Source organism: Drosophila yakuba, chromosome 3L (assembly GCF_016746365.2).
Source record: "Drosophila yakuba strain Tai18E2 chromosome 3L, Prin_Dyak_Tai18E2_2.1, whole genome shotgun sequence".
Taxonomy (NCBI): Eukaryota; Metazoa; Arthropoda; class Insecta; order Diptera; family Drosophilidae; genus Drosophila; species Drosophila yakuba.
In genome coordinates, this window is record NC_052529.2 from 8527339 (window position 1) to 8551611 (window position 24273).

Below are 24273 nucleotides of genomic sequence, written 5' to 3' on the forward strand. Positions count from 1 at the left end.
ATGTTAATAACGGAATAGCTAGCTGTTAAGACTCTCTTCGGTTGCCTTGGTAACTGTTAATAACATTGGAGATCGAAATAATAACCTAAGCAGGGTGACCCAAGCACAAACCGGCTGCGAACTTATCGGTAAAACTTACAGTTGGGTTTACACCTCGGCCGGGAAAAGTCGCGCGAGTTTCGAGACGCAGCAAATTGTGAAAAAGTTGTAAAACAAGCGATATAAAAGCAGAACATAATTTTTGGGAATAAAATATTAACAGCACGCAGTAGACAACAAATCAACGAATCAATATTGCCCAATATTTCTGTGCTTTAGTGCAGAAAAGCTCAACAATTCGGACGAAAACGAAAACTAGCTGCGGCTTTATGAATTTGGTTAGTGTTGTGCGCGCGCGAATAAATCGCAGAAATTGAAATTGATTTCCATTGAATTTCTATTAAATTGTATTGGAAACAAATCGTTCGAGTGTCAAAAACAAATTGATTTGTGTGTGAGTGTGTGTGAAAGTGAACTTATGGGTGCGTGAAAAAATGCAATAATCGAAAAGGGAAAAATCGCTAGAGGAAAAAACATCAACAATGCCAATTTAAAAGAGACCAAAAAGTACCAACGAAAGAGGCAACAAAAGGGAAAATTCAAATATAGATAAATAAAGAAATCCCGTTTTAGCCCATAGAAATGCACAAAACCACAACAAACATGCAGCAGACAACGGATCTTGACTTTGATTTCCAGATGCCGTGTCGCTATTTCAAAAGTTCTTTTGCGCGTTCGCTTTCGCTGAACAACAACTGCAGCAGCAGCAACAACAACAACAACAACAACAACAACAACAACAACAACAACAACAACAACAACAACAACAACAACAACAACAACAACAATGCCTTGACATTGCTCAAGAAGCCGCCAACAAACGAGGCCAAACTACAACAGCAAGAACAACAACAACAACAGCAGCAAAAGCAGCTGGAGAATCAGGAACCGCCAGAGAGAGACAGCGAACAGGATTCCCCCTGCGCCACCCCGCCCCCCGCTCTGCCAGCACGACGTCACACCGCCAACATGATACACTTTGGCGCCGCTAATCAGCTGCTCACCGCCGCCCAGCCGCCCCAACCCGCTCTCCACCTCACCCCTCAGCATCCACAGCCACAACCACCGGCACAGTGCGCCAGGAATCTCAATCTCGTCTGGCCAATGCAAGCGACACATCAGCCAGCACAGCAGCAGGTTAGTACAGTAGTACAGTGGTCTCTGCGCCATAAAGAATTCTCGGAACTTGACTTCTCGAGAAATGCGAAATATAAAAAAAATAGTTGGACTACACAAACAGTTTATAAAAGTTTTACCAAAAAATGCGCTAGTATTTATCAAGAAAATATTTGTGAAATTGAATTCGTTTTTATTTGGTTCAACAATAAATAGAAGTGGGAAGTACTTCATGAATGTGTTTACTACAATTTAATGGAGACTTACAAAGAATGTAAACTTTTTTTTTTGTTTTTGGATTAGGTAATCCCTTTAATTTTATATTTTAGTTATAAACAAAGAATATACAAAAATGTTAACCAGATGTTATTATGCATTTTTGTAGCTCTTTATTCAACATAACTTTTTTATGTTTTGGAAATTCATGAAGTTCTGATTCGCAAGTGCCCACTGTTTCACTTAATGCTTTCTTTGCGTGGAACGCGTCTCCGTCTCCCCCCTCCCACTCTGCCCCACATCCCCCGGCTCCCTTGCACTTTGCTATGTTGCCTTGGCATTAAAGAAAAAAAAGTTGAGTTTCCTTTTTGGAGCAACTGGATATTTATGTCACCTTGTTGTTTGTCACGTAGCCTTGACAGCCTCCCCTTAACAACCCCACTGTACCCCCCCCCCACTCCCCTCTTGCACTCACTCTTCGCCTCCTTTGGCATCTTGCAGTTGTGGCTTTTATTGTTGTTGTTGGCCATGGTATGACAAAGTTTATGTTTCGCTGATTTTTTAAGGTCAACTTGATTTATGTGCGAAAAGTGTCGTGTGTGTGGGTCGAAATTGGAGAGTAAACTTCACTTGGCATTGATAAGGGTGATAAGGGGGGATAGTTGGGGGGTTGAAGTGTTTGGAAGGGGTGTATGTAACATTTATTAAGTGTCTCAACGAATTCAGCTGCGAATATCAAGTGGACTTGAAAGTTGCATCAGGGTAACGCAGCTAAGAAATTGGTAAAAAAAAAACATTAAATGAAAATGTTTTTCCTCCGTAATGTTTCCATTTCATTTAGCTTTCAATTAAGGCAATACAAAATTTAATAAATATTTTTACGGTGGCTTATAAATCACAAATTAAAATATTCAGGGAACTTCAATAAATGACCATATTACACTTGATTTATTGAAAACATAAATTTAACTTTGCTTTTCATTAAATGAGCAATAAAAATGTCAAACTACAAAAATGGAGAATGCATATTTAAGTTATTCAATAAAAAAAAAGAACTTCAAATTTCTATATAATACTATGAACAAGCTATCAAAAATATAATAAATATTGTTCTTGATACCTTTTTTTCATGATTATATGAGTAATTTACTAATAATTTTTTCTTATAAATAATTTTCCGCTTTGCCTCACTTCCTTGATTTTCCTTTAACTGTTTGCAAAATTTCCCATGTTTTTACAGCGAATTCTTTATGTTTCCTCTGCCCTTAAATCAGCGTTTTCCACCTCCAGTTTTCACTTCCTTTGATTTGAAGGCCTCTGCCGTCATCACACAACCCCCCCACCTTTGACCTTATCGAACAATCACAATATTTCCTCAATTCGTTCTCTGGCAAATATGCCATAATCACCCACCGATTCCGCTGAAAACTCAAGCGTAAACATCGAAAGCAAAACTTTTGTTTAAAGAAAATGCTAGCAAGGTCTTGGCCTAAGCGGCAATTAGCCAAAGAATTACCGTGTGTTGTTTCAGCCCCTTCTATATTCTGTTTTTTTTTTTAATTTTGTTATTTTGGGCCTAAAGCGTTCATTCGGGCGTTTTTGAAAAGCGACTGCGTGCAAAGGTCAGGCCATAATTTAATGATCGGATTGTGGACTGGCGATTTCCCAGGCCAAAAACGATTTTCGTTTTTGGGACTTACTGCGATGGCAACAGACATTCAACAAGTTGATGGCCTTTTGTCTTGGGCATGCAAAACTACTGGCAATCGGATATCCCCCATTCCCCATCCCCAATCGCAAGCCTCATTACGAAATGTCGCCAAGATTTTGCGGCTTTAATAGCTGCCGATAAAACGTAATGAGAAAAAGTGGCAGCAAAAGCTTGTTATTTTATATTTATATTTTCATTTTCCTTTTTTTCTTTATGATTGTCACTTGATATTGTTGCCGGTTTCGTTGTCGCTGCGGCCTCTTGGCCACACTTGAATGGCTCCGTTGTCGCATTATTTGAATTTTTCTAACGCAGCTGCTGCTGTTGCTGCTGCTGTTGCTGCTTTCCCTACTTACAACTTGCAACTTGTGGTGTAGGAGTTGCATGCTCCACAGTTGCATCCTCCCGCGGTGGAGAGTTCATTGCATCGGCTTTTCACTTTCAATTGCCTGGCGGTGAAATAAGAAATAAAAACGACAACAAACCGCATTCGTTGACAGCTGACTTACCAACTACAATGGCCATCGCTGGCAGGCGTGAATAGAAGTCAAATTACGTTGACCTTACGGGTTGCATACTATTACCCAATCCATCTGGCACTGAACCCATCGAAGTCAAGCTAAGTTACGGCAACTAACTTTTTTGTTAGCCAAGAATCATCCTTGAACTTGGCAAATAATAGTTAATTACACTTTTCAACTTCACTGGCATTTTCAAAATATATATTTTTCAATTATAGGCACAAATCTTTAAACTTACTAAATAACTCTTGCGAAATTCATTGTGTGTGGATTTCTGCGCTTGAATAATTGTAATTTGCATGACAACTGCCTTAATTAGCATTCCTAATTACACTAAGTATGGCATTTCCTAGCCTTGATTTTCGGCTACTCCCTTCTCTATTCATACATCATAATCTCTTGTGATTCGGTGCGTTTAGCTCGAAGATTGTCATATCGCTGAAATGTCTTTATTATGCCAGTTATAAGACCATGACCAGAGTATGAGTATTACATGGTAGCTTTTTTGCCTCTTCTAATTGTCGTTTAGTGTAATTGAAGGTAATTTCGTAGCATAATAAGGGATCGCATATCAAGCTACTAAATGAAGATTGAGGCGAAGCGTAAAAAGTGCCTACGCATAAATGCTCCAAGTGACTAGAGTTTTCAATAAGGTAAAAAGTTAAAAAGCTGATTTAGCTTCGTGAATTTCAATAGGGTCATAAAAACCCATGCTCAGCAAGTTTCACTATATCGAACGAGAAGAAATATTATTTATACAAAAGAAATTAATACAAAATTTATTCGATTTTAGTTACTAGGTAAAGAAGAAAGAAGTCAAAGTAAGCAATGTTGTTGCTCTAAGAATTCCCTTATTTAATATCCACAACTGAGGCACACTTTTTACAGAGTTCATTGGCTTGCCATAAACTCCGTAAGCTAATGCAAATTTCATCTCACATGTTCCCATTTGAAACGATGTCCATATAAATCTGCAGCTTTATTTATTTTCGCTGGCTAAAAGCGAAAGAAGCAACACCAAATTTCTTATAGCACTTCGTTGGAAATCCCAGGCCTCATCACCGCATCATCGCCTGTAGCCCCTTCACATGGCATACGTACAATATGTACGATATGTGGGGGATATATACGATTTGTGGGGGATATGGAAAGAGTGCTCCCGGCGGCCATTCGGCCACAATTTCATTCCATCTGCTCGTCAATCGTCAACGTCACAGAGGTGGAGCCAGAAAAGAAGGGGTGGGGGGTGTTGCAAGTGCTGAGGGGGCGTTGCAGAAGTGCAGACGCCACTTTGCCCCAGGTTGCATTACGCAAAGAGTGGGAAAAAAAAGTTCATATATATTGAAGCATGACGAAAAAGTTAATTTGGTTAGGAAGGCTTTCTTTATACTCTCCATCAAAATTGTTACATCAAATTTATTGATTAAAACAAGACAAAAATCAAATTGTTACATACAATTTATTGATTAAAACAAGGCAAAAATAAAACTGTTACATCAAATTTATTGATTAAAACAAGGCAAAAATAAAATTGTTACATCCAACTTATCGATTAAAACAGGACACAAATAGGAAACATTTACGGCAAACATTTATTGGCATTTATAAAGCCAAGGAACTTAAACTGAATGAATTAGGTGCACTTAACTCAGTGCGACGCCGTAAAACCAGGTAACTTTTGGGCCAAGACTGATGGAGAGCCATTAAAAAAGCAAAGGAATAAAATGAATGTGTCTGCTGAATGAATGTGGTGCACTTGGCGCTGGCCACCAAACGCATCAGGGAGTTGATTGCCCCACCAGTCGCCGATTTTCCCCACAAAGCTCCCACATAAATCGTGAGCAAAGGAAGACACAGAGAGAGAATTTCCTCGACAAGTGTGATATTTATTTATAGCCTGGCTAACGCGTGCGAAAATTGCATGGACTTAAAATGGACCAAAAAAAAAGAGAAAAAAAAACAGGGAAAAACACTGAGAGGAGAAGATGAATGCAGAAATGGGTTAACTTGGCTTGAATGTTTTATTCATTTATAGACCGGCTGTAAGTGCAATGAATGAAATGCATAAGAGGCGAAGAAGCAGCTGAAACTGAAGATGCTGAAGAGATCATAACAATTTCTTTTCTTTTGAGATTATTTTGAGATTGAATAACCGTAACACAATCGCAACTGTCAAGACAATTTGGGAAATATTTTAAAAGGAGCTTCGTGTCTGCATTGGCATTCCAATTTGGCCGCGTACTCCATGGCTCTATGGCTAAAATCTCAACTTGGCCAAGTATTTCCATTTGCCAAGTCTCTTGATTGACGGACTGCATTGCTGAATGGCTGCATGACTGAATGACTGATTGACTGACTGACAAAGTGAGCTAGCTGGCTGGTCCAAGTCGTTTTGCATTTTGGCCTGATCGTGAAAACGTCTTTCATCGCCGCAGTCTCATTAGGCATTTTCCCAAGCCGGAAACTATTTGGCCATAATATTTGGCCATCTCACCAACTTTTTTGCGCTTTTGGATTGACACATTGAAATAGTTTGCGTTTACTTAGGACTGGTTTAAAGTTTGCTTTTCCATTCCATTTTACTTTTTATTTTTTTTTAGTTAAGTTTTATTTGCGTTTCAGCAATCACTTAAACGCCTGGAAAGTGAAAAGTAAAAAGAGCAAAGTAGAGTACAATAAGGTTTGGTAATAGAAAAATTGCTTCACATGCGGGGAAAACAGGTTCAAGTGCTACCACTTAGTAATTGCTGAAAAATCAGGAAAAATCATTTTGTTGTTTAAGAATCTAAGAGAAGGGAAATGCTATTTAAAGCACTTCAAGCAAATGGAAATTCTAGCAGCCACATATCTGTTGCACGAAATTTATGTCTATCTTTATTAAGCCAATTAATCAAATGCGGACATAAATTTCGCAGATAACAGATTTATTTGGCATGAATTCTAGCATTATTTTTATTTTCTCCAGCACTCAAAGTAAACAATGTATTTAAATGAACTTGTTTTCATTTTGTTGTTTAAGAATTTTTCGATTGAATGTTTATCTTTCCACGAAAGTAAACGCTGCAAAAACTGAAAGTTATGAGTACAGTAAAGGTTTTTACTAGTTGCTGATGGTCAAAGTTGAAATGAGTGAATTATATGATTCACCACTAGATTTTAATAACAAAATCCTAGAATTTCAGTTAACCTGCAAGCAACACAAGAAAACTAGCAGGTTTATAAGCAAAGTTTACTGGCGTGAATCTGCCAGACCATGACCATCTATGCCATATAATAAAAGTCTGAGAGACAAGTTCTCTCTGGGTTTTTCTGTCTGCTTTTCTGCAGTTTCAGTGTGGTGGCTCCTCACAGTGAGTTCATCAAGTGTAAAACAATAACAACGAAAAAATTGGTTAAAAAAAACCGCTCAGCAGAGCAGCAAATTTCAAAAGGCGGAATTGCGCCGATAACAAAACTACAACAACAATAGGAGCAACAAGGTAAACCGAAATTAAAGTAAAACATCCACGAAAATCAAAAAAAAGTTGGACCCGCAGTGAACGCGTTTCGCTGCGTTTGTCCGCGTTCCCCTTCAGCAACCACCCTCGCGATCGGCGAAAAGTACAGTGGGACTTCAATAACTGCGAGTTCTTGATAACAAAATGTCTAAAACTTAGTTGGCTTAGAACTTGTGTGAGTAGAATTCGCTTGGACATCCACTGGGAAAGTTCAAAATCTATGTTTTAATAATTATTAAAAAATAGAATAGCTAGACTTTCTGCAGTATTATCTCAGAAAAATATGACTCATTCCGACAGTGCGTAAATAATATTTAAAAACATTTTACTTTTCATTCTCCATAATTTTGATTGAACTTTATTCCAATAATTTGATATGATTTACTTTTATTATTTGATATTAAATAACCTCTCATGTAAGATTACTTGATCTTAATCAGAAATTATAGTAATACAGTAATAAAGAATATAATTATTTTTTCCTATCATTTATATCTAACATAAAAAAACTCAGCTACCATAAGAATGTTAAAAATATTTTCAGTAACATTTTATTTAACATGCTTGTGTTGTTTAACGGCTTCTTTTTGTGTAAAACACGCAGACTTCCGTGGAAGCTTCACTGTTACCCATGACGCACAGCGTTGCGCATGCGTACCTGTTGAGTGCCGTCCCCCCGTCCCCCTTTCGCCCCCTTACCCCTTTTACCTTGTCAACTTTTCAAAGAGAGAAAAACACAGGGGAGTTTTAAAGCTGGCGGAAATAATAAATTCTAGCCTCGACAACAGCAACAATTGCCGGCTCTTCTGGTTGCCTTGGTCTTTGTCTTCATTTGTTGAATTCTCCCATTACATGTAGCGAACACATGTCACGATGAAGAAGCAATCAAAGCAATCAAAGCAGGAACTGCACACATTTTCCCCCAGTGCATTTTCCATTTCTGTGTGCGGAGAAACTCCTTTCCTTTTTGCTCATATAACATTTCTTTTTATGAAAACGATTGTTTTATCTAGATTTTGATTTTTTGTTTTGGCTGCGTCTGAAGCGTAACAACTAAATTAACAACGTTTAGATTAAAACACATTTTAAACAAGCTGAGAAAGACATGAAAAAAGGGGGTCAACAAAGACAGATTTTGTGGGAAAATGTGAAATTTCATTTGAAAAGGGTTCTGGGTTTTCAAAACCCAAGACAGCGTGTGAAGTGTAAAGCTTTTCAGGGAAACGAGAAAACCCAGTGAAGCGAAAATATTTAAATTACTCATAGGACTATTTTGCTGTGTGCTTAAATTAATTTATATTTACTCACCACTGAAAACCTTTTGTTTGCCAGAGGCTCATAACTAATTTCAGGGCTTAAGTTGCTTAGTTTCAGCTTCATTTTAAAGCAGTGCCCCCCCCCAAAAAAAGATAACCAAAACAAATAAGGTCAACAGCGCAGCTTATAAAGGTCATGGGGCAATAATAGGGGGTGGTTCTCGTTTTGGGTGGTGGGCGGTGGTCCATGGAATGGAAATGATGCCCCAAGTGACAGAGGAAAAAGATCTCGGCTCGAGGTTGCGAATTCTTTGGCTGCATTGCAACAATAACAACAACAGAATGCAGAATGCAACAGAGGGAGAAAGAGAGAATGGCGCAAATGCAGAAAGAGAACGAGCAATGAACATTGAAATAATGATAGCCCCGGGGTGTCGCGAGAGGGGGGATGGGGTGGGGAAAATGCGGTGGAAAAGCGGAGGAAAAGCGAAGGCATATCTGTGGATGCTGTGGCTCAAATCAAAATGCAGCCAAAACAATGCAGCCAGCAAGACAATGGAATGGGGATAGGGGATCAACCACATTGCTGGTTGGGGCAGGGCGGGGGGAGATAGAGAGAGAGGGGGGAGGCCAAAAGGGGAGGCAACTGCACCCCACAATGCAGCCAGACCATTAATGAAAATGGCCAACAGAGCTGCCACCAAAATGCATGGAAAACTGGCAAGAGCGCCGCACAGAAATGCTAGAAATGGAGATGGAAACTAAGTGCACTCGCGAAAAAAACGTTGTGTTTAATAAATTTATATTTTATAAGGAATAGTGTAATGGAAAAATTATAAAAACCTTTAAAACACAATAATTGTATTCTCTTTTGTTTAAACTGAAATCTTTGAAGTAACATACTTAGTTTAAACCATAGTTTCCTCTTTTAGGCAGTAAACCTTTTTTTTTTTGCTATGTAGTGGGGTTTGCCCGCATTGTTTTCATTTGCTACGTTTTCGCATGCTTAATTATGGCCATTGACATGCAACGTGTTGCACTAGTCCGAGCAGCTACATCAGCAGCAACAACAGCAACAACTGCAACACCATTAACAAAAAGTATCTGCGAGATACACAAACTAATAAGCAAAACAGAGCTCAGTTGGATGCTGGCTTTTTTGCTCTCTGCCCTACGGCCTATCAAATTAATCATTCCGTATCACATTTCGCCAGCTATGTATGTACATTTATAGCTCTATTTCCCCACTTTGGTACGGAATTTATCTTTCTTGGCTGCGACATAAATTACACGCATTCGCTGTTGGCGGAAGGGAAAAGAGCTCTTTAAATTTAGTTTATTTTGCACGCTCGTTTTTTTTTGTATTTTTTGCTGTATTTTCGCCTGTTTGGCGGCTCATAAATCTCATGGTTTACAGTTTGCCATGCACAATATTTTAATTGCCGCCACTGTTTCTGTAAATGTATCTCTTTCTCTTTCTGCTTCTGTATCTGTATCTGTAAATGTATCTGTATCTGTCGGGCTGAAAAGTATCTCACGAATTGAGTTGCAAGCGCGCCAAGTATCTCGCAGATAGTGTTTATGGCCAGACTTTCTCTATGGCCATTTAAAGTTCTAGTTCAGGTTGAATGGAATTCGAGTGGAATTTATGGCACTTGTGGCGTTTGCACAAGCGACAAGTAAGCAAATAAAGGAACTAATAGACTGCACTTAGTTTATATGCTTTTCATATTTTTATTAGCCATTAAACGTGTTTATGTTTCATGCTTTTAATATTATTAGCATAAGCTGGGAATATAATTTTCAAAATAATTCTTTTAGCCAAAAAGAACATCCCACACTCATTTGCCCAAAGATTCTGCAACTCACTTCCTGTCTTCCCGTTTAGATTTCAATTTTCATAAGTGCTTCTTGGCCACTCATGTCTCCACTTTTGCTGGCCAAAATGAAGACGCTAATGAGCCGTCTAACTACAGACGCACATTAACTTAAATTGAAAAATATTATAATTAACAAACGAATTCGCGGCTCCCAGCTGAATATATGCTGAGTGGTAATTAAACGCAATTAGCCAATTTAGCATGGGTCATCAGCGGCGCCCAAGTCGCGCAAAATGGTCGCAAAAGTAGCAGCAACAAAAATGCCAACAAGCCAACAACACGCGACTTCCGTTAGAATCTAAAAAACATATTCGAAATGTTGATGCTTTTTGTTGTTGCCGTCGAGAGCGTGCAAATTGCCGTCCCAATTTTTCAAGCATAAAAACAGCCGAGTGAAAAAGACAGCGCTATAAAGTTGCTTAAATAGAAAAAAAACAAAAAAAGAAACAATTTAAAAATGTATTTTGCAAGTCGACTTAGGCAAACGAATGGACAGACACATAAAAAAGAATTATTATGTAATTTTCGCTTTACTCTTTTCTTGCCGGCTCTTTTGTGCATATTTCTTGGATTTCCTCAGCTATTTTGTTTATATCTTTTTTGTGTGATTTTTTTTTGGTTGGACAATCTGAGTTTGGATGTGAATTGGGGAGTGCTGGGCATTTATATAAGGTGTGTTTGCAGTGGCAAGGCATTTGATCTATAATTGCGGCGATAACCCAAGTGCATTAGATCTTGAGGTGATCTTGGGTTGATTGGTTTTTTCAGCGCATTTTAATTACATTTACGTGGATACGATCATGTTTTCCAGCTTGGAGAGAGTTTTATTTGAACATAAAATATTTTTTAAAAAATTGGGTGTTATTAAAAGTTTATGAGATATCATCCAAATTCCCAATTTGATTCTAAAACAATGTGTGGGCGGGCAACAAAATGTGACAATTGAATCCGTATGCCACACACTTAGTTTCAAATGGCTTTGCTCACCTCAAGATGAACTTTGATATGCTTTTGTATTCAGTTCGTTGAACCTTTTGCCAAAAAAAAAAAAAGCCGCACACCAGAAAAGTGAATTCTGCCCAAAAGCACTGGAAACCAAAAAGAGTTTGCCGAAAGACATAAAAATATACGTAATGAATTGCCTGAGATGCTCACATGGTGTAGCGTGCCTGATAAATAATGTAAAAATGCTGAAGTTAGCTGCGGTCGCCGACGACGTGAACTGAAACTTTAAGCGCAAATCCAAAATTATGCAAAAAAAAACAACAACAAAAAAACAACAAAAAAAAGGAATATACAAAACAAAATAAAAGGCAGAGAGAAATATCGTAAAACTAAATCGCAGAACACTTGAAGCGTGTTGGGGCTCTAAAGTGTCTCACCTTTTCCTAAAAACAACCAACCACCACCCACAAATCCGAGTGGCCTTGAAGCCAACTGGGTTTCAAGAAATCCTTGACATTAGCTCGGCAAACAGTGGAAAAGCGAATGAATGAGTGGTGCTGGATGGTGCCTGCCATAGAGTTTGCCCACCGAAGTGCTCCCAATTAAATTGCATTTGCGGAGGAGCTCGAGAAATGGAGGTGGATACCAACAATTGATGTAACCCGTCCCATACACAAACACACTGAATTATGTGGCAGCCACAAGAGGCGCATAAATAAAACCATTCTTCAGCCAGAAAAATAACACAAAAATTACGCCAGAATCGAAGAAAAAAAAAATCAAAAATCGTGCTGAGCTCATCATTTATGCACAGGGTGTTCAGACCTTAGTCCCCTTTATTCCTTCAGGCCCCACTGTTTCCCCACCATATCCCCAATGTTTCCTCACTGCTTCGCACAGAAAAAAAAAACCTTTATTCCAAAGCAGCGGTAAAATTTGCTGCACGAGTGTCGAACCTATTTGTAGTTATCAGAAAATTAAAAAGAACGTGCCAGCCAAAGTGGCTAATAAATGGGGCTCCACACTGCAGTGGGGAGTAGGGGAGGTGGGGGGGTGGGGAGTTGGGGTCTTCAGCCTATGTAACATAGGTAAGTAACATAAGGAGCGGTCGTGCGAATGCGTTTAACTGTGAATTCTGGGCGCTGAGTGAATTAAATTGATGCGAGCACAAAGCCCCACGAAATGGAGCCAAACGACAGCATAGAAGCCAATAAAAATAACAGCTAATGGAGCGAGAAAAGGTGTTGCTAAAAGGTGCCGAAAATACGTAAATACCTAAAGCTCCTAAATCAAATCTAAATAATCGTATCATTAAAGTTGCTTACAAGATTTATATACTGAAATATAGAAAATTTCCCTTAAAACATACAGATAAACAGATTGAAAAGGTAATAAAAACGTCATAGGTGTAATTAATAATTAAAGATCCTTATAAATTTACAAACTTTTAGTTTACATTTATCCCTCTATCCATTCTTAAGTCCTCTGTTAAATTAATCAGCTTAAAGTTCTCTAAAGTTTTTCAAACAGCTGCGGCCATGGCTAAGTTTAATAACTCTTCAGTAAAGGGCAAACTTAAATGAGGAAGAGAATGCAATTACCTACCCATTCCCACTCTCTGATAAAAACAGGTAGAGTTGGTTAGAAGCATTCTGTGCAGTTCAGTTTGGTTCGGTTTGGGCCTGGCCCAAACCATCCGTCAATAGGCAAGCACAATTTTCCAGTTCCGCTCTTTGCGCACTTTGCCTGTCGCTTTGCATTTCCGTTCTGCCCCTCCACCTTTCCCCAGTGCCCCTCCTTTGCCTGGTCACCGAAGGCCAATGGCTTTATGGAATAATGTTTAAAAAAAATACGTATACGTATACGTATATATGCCGTGAAAAAACAAGTCTTCGGCCCACAGCAAACTCCCTGTGAAAATGTAAAAAAGAGTTGGAACGCAAAGTCCGGCTGGAAAAACGTTTTCGCACTCAATCAAATCGGAAAATTTAATTTCGTGTAGCCAATTCGAATGGTGGAGAGCCATCAACATCAATCGTCAGAAAGCAGTTCGAATCTGGCCAAATCTCAGGCGTGAAGAAAAGGCTTCTCGGGGCCACGACGAAATCGAGAATCGAGAATCGGGAATTCTCTATTAATTCAATTGAGTTCTCTGGGTTTTTTATATTTTTTTGCTATTTCTTTTTTTGGCTTCATTAGAACGGAAAGTTGCTCACGGACAGCGAGTTTAATCGAATTGCGAAGGGGCGTAATCAATCCATTTGCGTGATTTGCAAGAAACATTCTCCCAGCTCGCAAAAAGACAAGAAAGAAACTCTGATAGAAACTCTCGAAAAACATTTCTCAAGTGTTTTGCCCTAGGGAGCGAACCAAATTTGCTAAAAAAAAAACAGATATATACCTCAGCCTCTTGAGTTCTGTAAAAAGTGGCTGCAACTATCAGCCGCAGGCCAATTGAAACCATTTTTGATTGAACGAAAGAAAGCTTAAAAATTACAGAAAAAATATCTGCCAAAAAATGAATTGAATACTGATTGACAAAGAGAAATATGCGAACTGTAGGTATTAAATAGACAAAGTAAACACAAACAGATGGGAGTTGAATAATCGCGTGTAAAGTAAACAGCGAATATTAGATAACTGGCAAAAATATACACATGATATACAATTAAACATTAAACGCATAAATGGCACAGTGTGTGCGGCAATTAAACCTGATTATCGCCTGAACTCAAAGTTTGTTCATTTAATATTTACACGGCCAGGTGGAAAGACAAACAGCCGGCGGTTGTATGACAGACGCGGGTAAATATTGAAAGATTGCCGGAAAAGTTACGGGCAAAGCTTACGGAGTTTAATGAAAAAGGAAACTAACGGATTTCGGATTGACAGGCGACCGGAACAAGCGGTTGGACAGAATGGTACATTGACAGATTGACAGGGGAAAAACTTCTATATATTTATATACAATATATGCGTCTGTCAGTTGGGAAAACTTTTGGTGTCTCATTTAATGCTCGCTATCAATCAAATGGATATCACTTAAGCATTTCGTTAATCAAGTTCTGTTACTTGTGTGGCTAAAACAAGGGAATTTCAATAAAGTCTTTCATTAAATAATTATCTCATTAAATTGATTTAGTATCTATCAAATAGCAAGCTACGAAAATAAAGTTAGAATCCTTAAATTTGCGTATCAAAATGTAATGCAATTCATGTTTCTTGTTCCTTTAAATGCTTTTTTATTCTTACAATTTTCACAATTACAATTTTTCCACAATAAAGCACGTTAAGTAGATCCCTTACCAATATTGCAAAATATATTATCAAATTAATTAAATTTGTTTTCACGCAATTTCAATACACTACCCTGTATATAAAGCGACATTCATTTCGCCCGAAACAAACGCCACATTGGAAGGTCAGACAATTGAAATAGATTATGCGTAAAAGGGCGGCCAACAAAGGGGGCGTGTCCGCCAACGCCCACAAACAAAAGAAAAGCAGGAAGGTGAATAATTGAAAAAGGTGGGGATTCTGTGCCCAGCAAGACAATGAGGAAACAACAAAGGGCTGCGTTCGAGCCCCATTAGAGGGCCATTTAAAACACATTTAACCAACCCGCCGAACAGCCAGGCTAAAACCAAATCAGCTTACACAACAAGTAAACAAAAGCCAAGTCAGTCTGATTGTTGGCTTTGGCTTTGCTTTTGGTTCACTGTCAATGCAATTGGCGGGAATAGTTGGAATACTTGTACACATTTAAAACAGGGAAGAGACTACAGCAGCGCACTGGGAAAAATGTATAAACTACTTTAAATAATACTTAACTCTTAGTTTCAACTAGGTTTTTTCCCAAGTTCCAATAATAATAATTGTTTTCTTTAAGTAAAGTTCTTTCTTGCAGAAAACAGTAATGCTACACTGATTTCTTTTCACTGTAGACTGCAATAGACACTGACACATTGCAGGTAATCAGCCAAGCTTGGGCCTAATGAAGGTCAAACCCGTTGACAGAAAGATAACTACGTTGAAGCCCATCATTGGCAACTTTGAAGCTACTTTTTTGGTCGAAAATACTAGTAGTTCCAGCTGAGGGCACACGTCACGCAACATTCAAATGTTCAGATGTTCAAATGTTCAGATGTACAGATGCAAGTGCGAGGAAGTGGAATTGGAATTGTAGTAAAATGATGTTTTGAAATTAACCCAATTTCCGTGCAAATGACAAAATGAAAATGAAAACGGAAAACAAACGAAATAAACAAAAACCCTGCAATAAAAATGCGCAGAAATTCCTTGGCAAAAGCCATCGTAATAATAAACAGCAATCAGCGAATCTTTTAGATTGCCGACACAAACAGCTTCAAAAAACCACAACAATTCCAGTTTGTCATTGTTTTGTGTGTGTTTGTTTTTGGTTTTGTCATGTGAGAAAGTCGTGCCAAATGCAGATCTTTAACCATTACCATAATGACAATTATCCATACAGCCGCTGATGGAGCGAAATCCAAAGTTGAATTCCATTCGAGGCGCTCCGAATGCAGCTGCTTACAAATCGCTGAGCAAAAGCAGGCATTTTCCACCCACTCATTACAGCTTCTCATCTCATTGTAATGGCATAATATTTTCAAGCTCATTTTTCATAGCATTTTCATTTTTACCCATTTCCTTGCACTTTCTGTCTGTCTGTGTGTGTTGTTTGCCTTGAAAATGCTACAAAAGGGGAAGTTGAAAGTGTGCCAGGCATGGCTAAAAGCGAAATAATGCAAAATCTCAAGCCCTTAATCGAGTTAGTTCGAGTTTTGGTCTTGGCGATGAATAACATTATTTGGCCGGCAATTAGTTGGGCTTAGCAATTTGTGCATAAACTTTGCTTTTAACGCGAAACATGCAAAAACTTAAAGCCCTTTTGCATAACTTTTATGCCTGACTGGGAGCAAAGCTTCATATTTAATATTTAAATTTATTAGCTTAAAGTGTAAACTTATTTTCTGAAATAAAATAGAATAGAATGGCACTTTGTTCTGCCCATCTTCCTGTCTGGCTTCCTGCCTCTTGATAGAGAAAAAAAAACCCCTTCAATTTCCACTTCCTGTTGCAACACTTTAATTAGTTGCAGCTTCATTGTGAGCCAATGGCGGCTTAGTTATTTAGTCAGAAATGTTTTTGTGATCGCATTGCAGACTAAATAAACCGAGTCGGATCTGTTCGAGATTGTGGCGATCTCGCCAGCGAAGCGTGAACTGCTATTTGACCCTTTTTCCCCAACGGCCACACCCACCTACACACACACATGCATACCCGCCCCCTTTAACATGCTGTTCTAGCGCAAAACAATTTAAATAACAACGACATGGAGTTGGTAATGGAGACGAGCCAAGTGCCATGGCAAATGTATGGCCTGGGAATTGGCCATCATCGCTGCATCTCTTTCGTGCCAGCACTACCCATCTCTTTCGTGCGTGGCAACCCTTTTTAGCACACTTGTTGCTATGGCTCCCCACTTTGCCCCCCGCCCAAATCTCCTTCAATTGCAGATTACTGGAGCATGCAATTGTTGGCTGGCTTTGCTGTTGCTGCCTATTTGAAATGCAGATTTCTTCTGCTCGTTGCGGCGCTCTTATTTCATTACATATAAATAGCACATTGACGAGCTTGGGGGCAAAGGATGGCAAGTTGGGCTCCCTCTCAGCGTACAGTGAGTTTGGGAACTAATAAGCTAACTAATCACATAAACCCATCTACCTATCTTAAGTATAACATTTATTTTTATTAGGTCAGCAAGAGTTGGAAACAGAGTTAAACAGCTAATGAAAAAAGGTGAAGTTAATAGAAACGCTTTTTATAACCTTTTCATTTGGTTAGTAAACTCCTTCAGTGAAACCCACTGTCATCTTAGCCTTAGCTTTACATCCCTTGCATTCACATGTAAATCTGTAGGTTTAGTTGGGAATGTGCAAGATTCTTTAACTGCAGAACGGCAATTGCATTTGCAATTGACATTTTGTTGCCAACGAAGAAGAACAGCAAAGTTCTAGATGCCAAAGTCTTGGCTCCGGAATGGGGTTACATAACCCAGTCTACTTTGCATTATAAACTTATTCTTGCACTATTTTCTACCTGCTTGTTCTGCTGTGAATTGTAACGCGCATTTTAATTAGTTTGTTTGGGTTCCGAGCTCTCCACCCCATGCAAATTAGTTGGAGTCGAGAATGTGGGAGATAAGTTCACAAGAATCCAATTATGCTTGCAAAAGTCTGGAGCCAAAGTTGAAAACTGATTACTTGAGAAGTGGATTTTCTATATGCATTATACGCTTACGTAATTGCTTTTCCGTTTAGAGTGCCATGGAAATGAACATGTTGGGCTCGCCCAAAGATATTTTTAATTAAAACCAAATGAAAATGCATTAAAAATAATTGATAAGTAATTCCGGTAACTCGGAATGCAGGAAAACCGTGTGCTTAATTTCTGGGAATATTCTCATATGCATATTAGGCAGAAATACAAGAATGCATAAATGGGAATATGGAAAACAGCAGTTTTTCACATGGGAAGAGTATTTTAGGTTAGAAAGGCAGTTAAATCGGAATTCCGGAAAAGTGTTTAGTTGATTCATTGGGTGAAAAGTAAGTTGTATACAGATTATATGGTCGAACAGCCATAATTACGGATACAATATTTAAAGCAAATAGCATGAATATTGCCAATGCACACGCTTAAAGCTGTTCATTAACAATTATTTATTTCCTTTTTTGGCCTTTGGGGCAACAAAATCATTTCATCTCCCCGCAAAATCTTGTTTTTGGCCGCTATGCCTATAATCAATAAATCAAAACCAAAAACGAAGCAGCAAGGCAAAAAAATAAAAATAAATAAACTGCAAATGCATTAATTAACAAGCGTAAAATTGCACCAAATTGAGTTTTGAGCTGACCACATTTTTTGGTTTTCCCTGCTGCACTGGAACGGTGGGCGTTTGCGGCCTGTGTGTGGGCGTGGCAGTCTGGAAAACCGCAAATGATAATTTGCATTGTGCCAATAACAACAAAGCAAACATTTGCAATCAAATTCGATGAAAACTCTTTTTTTTTTGTTTGTGTTTTTTTGTCTATGTCTTTTTGGTAATTTGCCTTGTGGGCAGTGGGCGTGTGCGTGGGCGTGAAAAGTGGGCTAAGAGAGATTACATCATTAGTTGGTCCAAATACTGGAGGTCAGACTTCAAATGATTTATGTAGCAACCTGAAGAGTAATTGTCTTTTTCGCGTTTTCTTTATTTCGGTTGATTTCATCATTTATTAATAAACTAGCTATGTAAACAAAGTTATGAAAAATGTTGTAAATATTTGTTAACTTCGATGGTTTTCAGTTTGACAAAAGAAAATGTGTATAGAGTTTTTTACTTAAACTAGCTTAAATTTAGCAAAATCTACAGTTTTTTACTTAAATTTAGCAAAATCTTTTCCAGTTTAACTGCATTTCATAATCTGTTGCTTTCCTGTTTGTTAATTTCTTTCTTCATTTGTTATAATAACTTCTATAAGTTTCCCCATTTATAATTTCGAGTTGTGGGTCAAAGTCTTTGAAAAAATGATGTTATAAAAGAAAAAGTAAACCGTGAACATAAAAAATGGGCAAAAATAAAAACAAAGTTATATGAAAACATGGTTGGCCAGAGTCAAACGGGTTATGCGCTTGACCAGCTAGCTGGCTATATCCACAGCCTTAATAAATGTGGAAAATGTTAAGTATACCAGAAATTTAAAGCCATGGAGTGTGTGTGGAGTAACGTGCAGTGCAAAATAAATACAAAGGAGGAGCAAGTATTGTATAAATAATTTTCTCTAATTAATTGTACAACTTTGGATGGTCTGGCTGGTGTTAAAGCTGCTCACCTGAGCCTTTCCGCTTTTGGTGGTTTTCATATAGGCGGGATTTCGCATTAAAAGCGAACCAGCCACTGGGTGGTTGTCCAACACTTTGACAGCATTTTTCAAATCGCAATTTTCGTTTTTGCCCGGCTAATTTAACGCGCATTTTTCTGGCATTTTTCCTTAACTTTATCCATATATACGTATATGTATTTATTTGTGACAACATTTGCAGGATGCCAACATCTTGGCCGCACCCAGCCACCACATCCAGAGCCACATTTATGACTTGCCACAGCAAATGCAGCCACATCAGCACCACCATCCCCACCACCAGCAGCAACAACAACAACAACAGCAGCAGCAACAACAACAGCAACAACAACATCAGCAACAACAACAACATCAACTAAATGTCGAGGCTGTCATATTGCAGAATCAGGTGGATACATTGCATTGGCAATTGAAACAGGTGAGTGAATGAGCCGGCGAAAGGCAGACCAAGAAAAATCCGCAACCAAACAAAAGACTCAAGACACAAACGTGACTTGTGATTTCTGTTCTCGACTTGGAGGGAACTGTGTTAAGTGCCAAGTGAACCCCACAACCCAACAACCCCACAACAAACCCCATCTCGATCTCGATCTGCTTTGGCTGAACACTTCTGTTTGCTGCCCTCCTTGGATCAACCTGTTTTCCTGTCTCTGGCATTTTTTATTCAAATAGTTCTCACGCTTAATTTACTCAAATCGGAATGGAAATGGAAATGTACGAGATGTGGAGAGCGATTCCGTCATCAGACATACTCGCTTGTTAGTTTCTGTTCTTTTACACTGTAATTTTTGTGAAGAATTCTTTAATTGGAAATAGTTTTACTCTAGCGAATTAAATAGTTCAAAGAAAGGGGTATTTCTTTAAAAGCAAGCTTTAAGAAAAGGGTATTTCTTTAAAAGCAAGCTTTAAGTTTTCACTACTTACTACTCCCTTATCTACTACTCCGAATATCTTCTTATATGAAAACAGCTTTGTACCTATAATCTTAATCTTGTTTAATATTTTACCTGTGTACCAATCAAGGCACTTCCTTTCCCCATAGTTCCCAACTGCCCCATCGCAATTAGGCGGCGGAATTCTTCTCGGTCGCTTAATTATAGACTCGCAGTGTGGTCGGTTGGGGCTTTTCTATGGATGGCTTTGTTCTGGTCTTTGGTCATCGTGTGTCTTTCATTGTCTTTCGACCATTTCCTTTGGCCAACAGCTGCATTAATTTTATACTTCCTCACAAAAGGTTGCTAATGGAGCTGACGGGTTTCTGCCGTCTGAAGAACCTTACTGTTAAAGTGAGAAGCGCCACGATTGAATCTTAACAATTCTGATTGGTATCTATATGGTGTGTAATAATAAGTTGGGCATCAATGAAGTGACTTGGGCATTCTGAAAATGCTTAAACAGGATTTCTAGAGGCACTCACACAGAATGAATTGATTAAAGCTGCTGTAAAGAATTTACAAATTATAGGTAGGTTTTTTAGCTTGGCTAATGCAAGAATTCGTGGGAATCTCACTTTAAATGGGATTTGTCTACGATCTGTATAGTTCCTAAAATAGTTTTGGTATTTTAAACAACTAATAAAATCCAGTAGCTTGGGTATTAAAAGTAACTAATAAAAATCGAGTAGATTGGCACTTATGTTTGTATATTATAAGTCTATATCATAAATCTAATATTTCAACTTCTACGGCTGGATGACTAATTTTTCCCCAACTGTCTAAGATTTTCCCCAATCGAAAACTAGACCATCACACTAAGCCGGCTTTGCTCCCAATTGACCGAATCGAACTTTGAACTCGAAACCGACAAAATGACCTTCAACGTTCACATTGGTTACGCTGAGATCTGGGATCCAACGTGGTCAGTTTCTCCCCTCCGAACACTTTCAATTCGAGGCTATTCTATGCAACGCGTAATCAGCCAACGGATGCCGCTGAAAGAGCGAAAATATTTACGCTTTCATTTCGATTTAATGCGCTTTAAATGAGCCCCAATGAAGTTGACTTGGAAAGCCGGCGATCTGCGCTTTGGAAAATTGCAAAAAGAAAACAAAGCAGTGACCAGAAAAAAAAAAAAAATGAAAATAATAAGAAAAGATAAATATTTTCTGTAGTTTGCCACGTTTCTTGTTTGGCGAACGGAAAACTAAACTGGGTTAGAAGGCAGGAAAACCGCGTTGGAAAAACTTTTTGCCATTATAAATGAAACGAAAAATCCATGCAGGCGTGGGTGGAACCCAGGCGAGATTGATTGATTGATTGATTGAGTGAGTAGACGATGTAGACGATGCAGTCGATGGGAGGGAACCGCATTTAATTTATGCACCGTGGAGATCCCAGACTGAACAGACCGGTGTAGCCAGGAAATGCGTTGAATGTGGAAGCTGCTGCCAGGCCAAGCGAGTCCGAATCGGAATCAAAATCCGAATCCGAATCCAAGTGCGAGTGCGAATCCGAATCCTCTCAGCTCCAATTGCTCGACAATGGCTGAAACACTTTGGGCATTAATGAAATTAAACAAAGCATAACAAATTCGAAATCAAATACAGCAGCAGCAGCAGCAATGCGCCGACAACAATTTCCACATCATTTTCAAATAAATCTCAGACACACGAAAACAATTCGTAATTCGAATGAAAACCTTTGGCAAACACGCAGTAGGAAAACCTCCGAAAACGGAAAAACGTCCAATGGAAAATTAGCAACAATTTTCAAGCGTTGCAATAGCAACGAATGCATCGCCAACTTACATAATCAGCCAGACACCAACTATTTTGGCATCGTGTGAAGCCCCCCCAAAATACCAGTAGATATATATATGTATATACATATACTCGTACATACATATACCCAACCGTTTTGGCCAATTTTCAAATGGGAGGTGGGCGTGTGCCAGCCAGCCAGGTGATGGCAATCGGCAATCTTAACGCCTTTTTGAGGTCTCTGCCAATTTGGCAAGCGCCATAGTTTCGAATGGCATTTGATAATTAGACAATTTGGCCCACAGAAGTTAACCAAAACTGACATAGCCCCACCATCAACTTGGCCAAAGATGCTGATATGGCCCAAAGACCCACAGGCACAATGAAGTGAAGAGAAATGCGCAGAGTAAGGGGCGCGATAACAAATCAAGTGAAAGTTTTTATAGGCTGATGATGATGCTTATGCTGATGCTGATACTGCTGCTCCATAAATGTTTGCTGCCAAGCAAAATCATTTATAATTAACATAAATAATAAATTAAAGTCATCGGTTCAAATGCATTATCAATGTGTCAAAGCAATGACCTGGCACATTGGAGCAAAGCTGTAAAACTTGTAGGGGAAATGCAAAGTGAGTTGGCTGGCGAAAGGTCGATTGAATAGGATTTACATGAAGATCTATAGATAACACAGAGCTGAAAGCACACTTAAAATATGGGCCATAAAGTTTCTGAGGTTACATTCCCAAAGAGAGAGATACAATACTTGAAACTAGCCTTATAAAGCTACTAAAGTTACTCTAAATCCATTTATAATCCTACATTTCAGACCGAAACCAATTGCGAGATGTACCGAGCGGTGATGGAGGAGGTAGCCCGCTTCTTTGAGCGATACCAACTGCAGCAGCAACTGCAGCAGACCCAACGCAATGGCGAGCAGATAGCCCGCTCCAAGAGTCTGCATCATGTCCATGGAGTGGGCAACACCTCGCTGCAGAGCGATGCCCGGGATGATGACGCCTCCAGTGGCGGATCCGCTTCATATCTACGCGCCCGGAGCAGCACCAATTTGATGTTGAATAAATCAATGCATGCCATGGATGAGGAGCATAATTACGAGACGATTGCACCAGCTGGCAGCTATAATGCCTTCAAGGATTTCACTTGGTAAGCTGAGTTCCATACCAGTGCTAATAAGTTTCGAAACTATTAATAACCGAATTTATGTTTCCCTCCGCCACAGGCGTCGATCCCCAAAGAAGTCTGGAGGCAGTGGCGGTTGCAAGTCACGGCTATCGGCACCGGAGGCAGCCGAGGAGAAGCTGAATCAGGAGGCCTTTCGTTTGGCCAGAACCATAAGGAATCTCCTGCACACCTCGGAACAGCAGCCAGATCTCACGCAGCCGCGGCACTCGCTTGCTTCGATTTCATCGCTGCCCTCGGGAAATCATCGTCTATGCAAGGGAAAAACCAGTTCGGTGATGACACTGCTAACGCCACCATTGCACAATTCCACGAGCATCATGAGTGCCACACTGGAGACACCATCGCCGGGCGGGAAATCAAATGCGGAACTCATCTTTCTGCGGGCCAACAACATGCGCGACTCGAGGCTATCGCTGCGCAGCTCCACCGACAGTTCCGTGCATTCCACCATCTCCTCGACGGCATCCTCCTCCTCGAAAGTGGAAACGGACGAGGAGACGCAGACCCAGACCACCGCCAGCAACACAGCCATCAGTAATATCATCAGCAATAGCAATAGCAATAGCAAACCCAGCAGCAATAAGCAGAGCGGTTCCAGTACCGAGGATGAGAGTGGCTTCAGTTCGATTAGCTCCTTTCACGATGTCGGCCTGCCCCTGAGTTCCACCTTGATGAATGGCAACCAGCGGCGCCTCTCCATGTCCTCGGACAGCAGGAACTCCACACTAAAGTCCGGCTTGAATATGGTGGGGCTGCCTATGCAAAACCAGACGCAAATTCAAGTGCAGGTTCAAGCTCAGATTTCCAGCGGACCATCGCCCTCGAAAACCTACCGCAATGCGAATCGCTACCAGCGCTTCTCCACTTTATCCAACGAGGATGCAGCCGCTGTTTTATGGGTCTGAAATAATTTATGAATCTATTTGAGATACTTTTCAAAAAATGGTTACGAAAAACCTTTTTTTTTTTAATTTTTGTATACCCCGTAGCTGTTTCGATTGGTTTTCTCTAGTGCCTCCGCTTAGTGTTAAGTTGACCATTGAATATAGAGTGCATACATTTTCAGTTTGTATGTTATGATTTTTGTAAGAACCAAGCGCGCATTTCTATGTTAACAATATGTAAATTGATTTGTCTTAAGTTTTGCAGTATTTATAAATGAATAAAAATAATTTATAACATAAAACCAGCATAGTATACT

The 24273-nt window shown here is 39.3% G+C and overlaps 1 protein-coding gene across 1 annotated transcript; it reads left to right on the forward strand.

The window, feature by feature from the left end:
- The first annotated feature begins 130 nt into the window (after positions 1-130).
- Positions 131-24258, forward strand: LOC6533369 (basic-leucine zipper transcription factor A). The gene is made up of 4 exons (XM_002094058.4): positions 131-1236; positions 19351-19587; positions 22696-23033; positions 23110-24258. Exons 1-4 carry the CDS (start codon positions 682-684, stop codon positions 23975-23977), a joined length of 1998 nt encoding a protein of 665 aa, XP_002094094.3. The 5' UTR covers positions 131-681; the 3' UTR covers positions 23978-24258.
- The last annotated feature ends 15 nt before the right edge of the window (positions 24259-24273 follow it).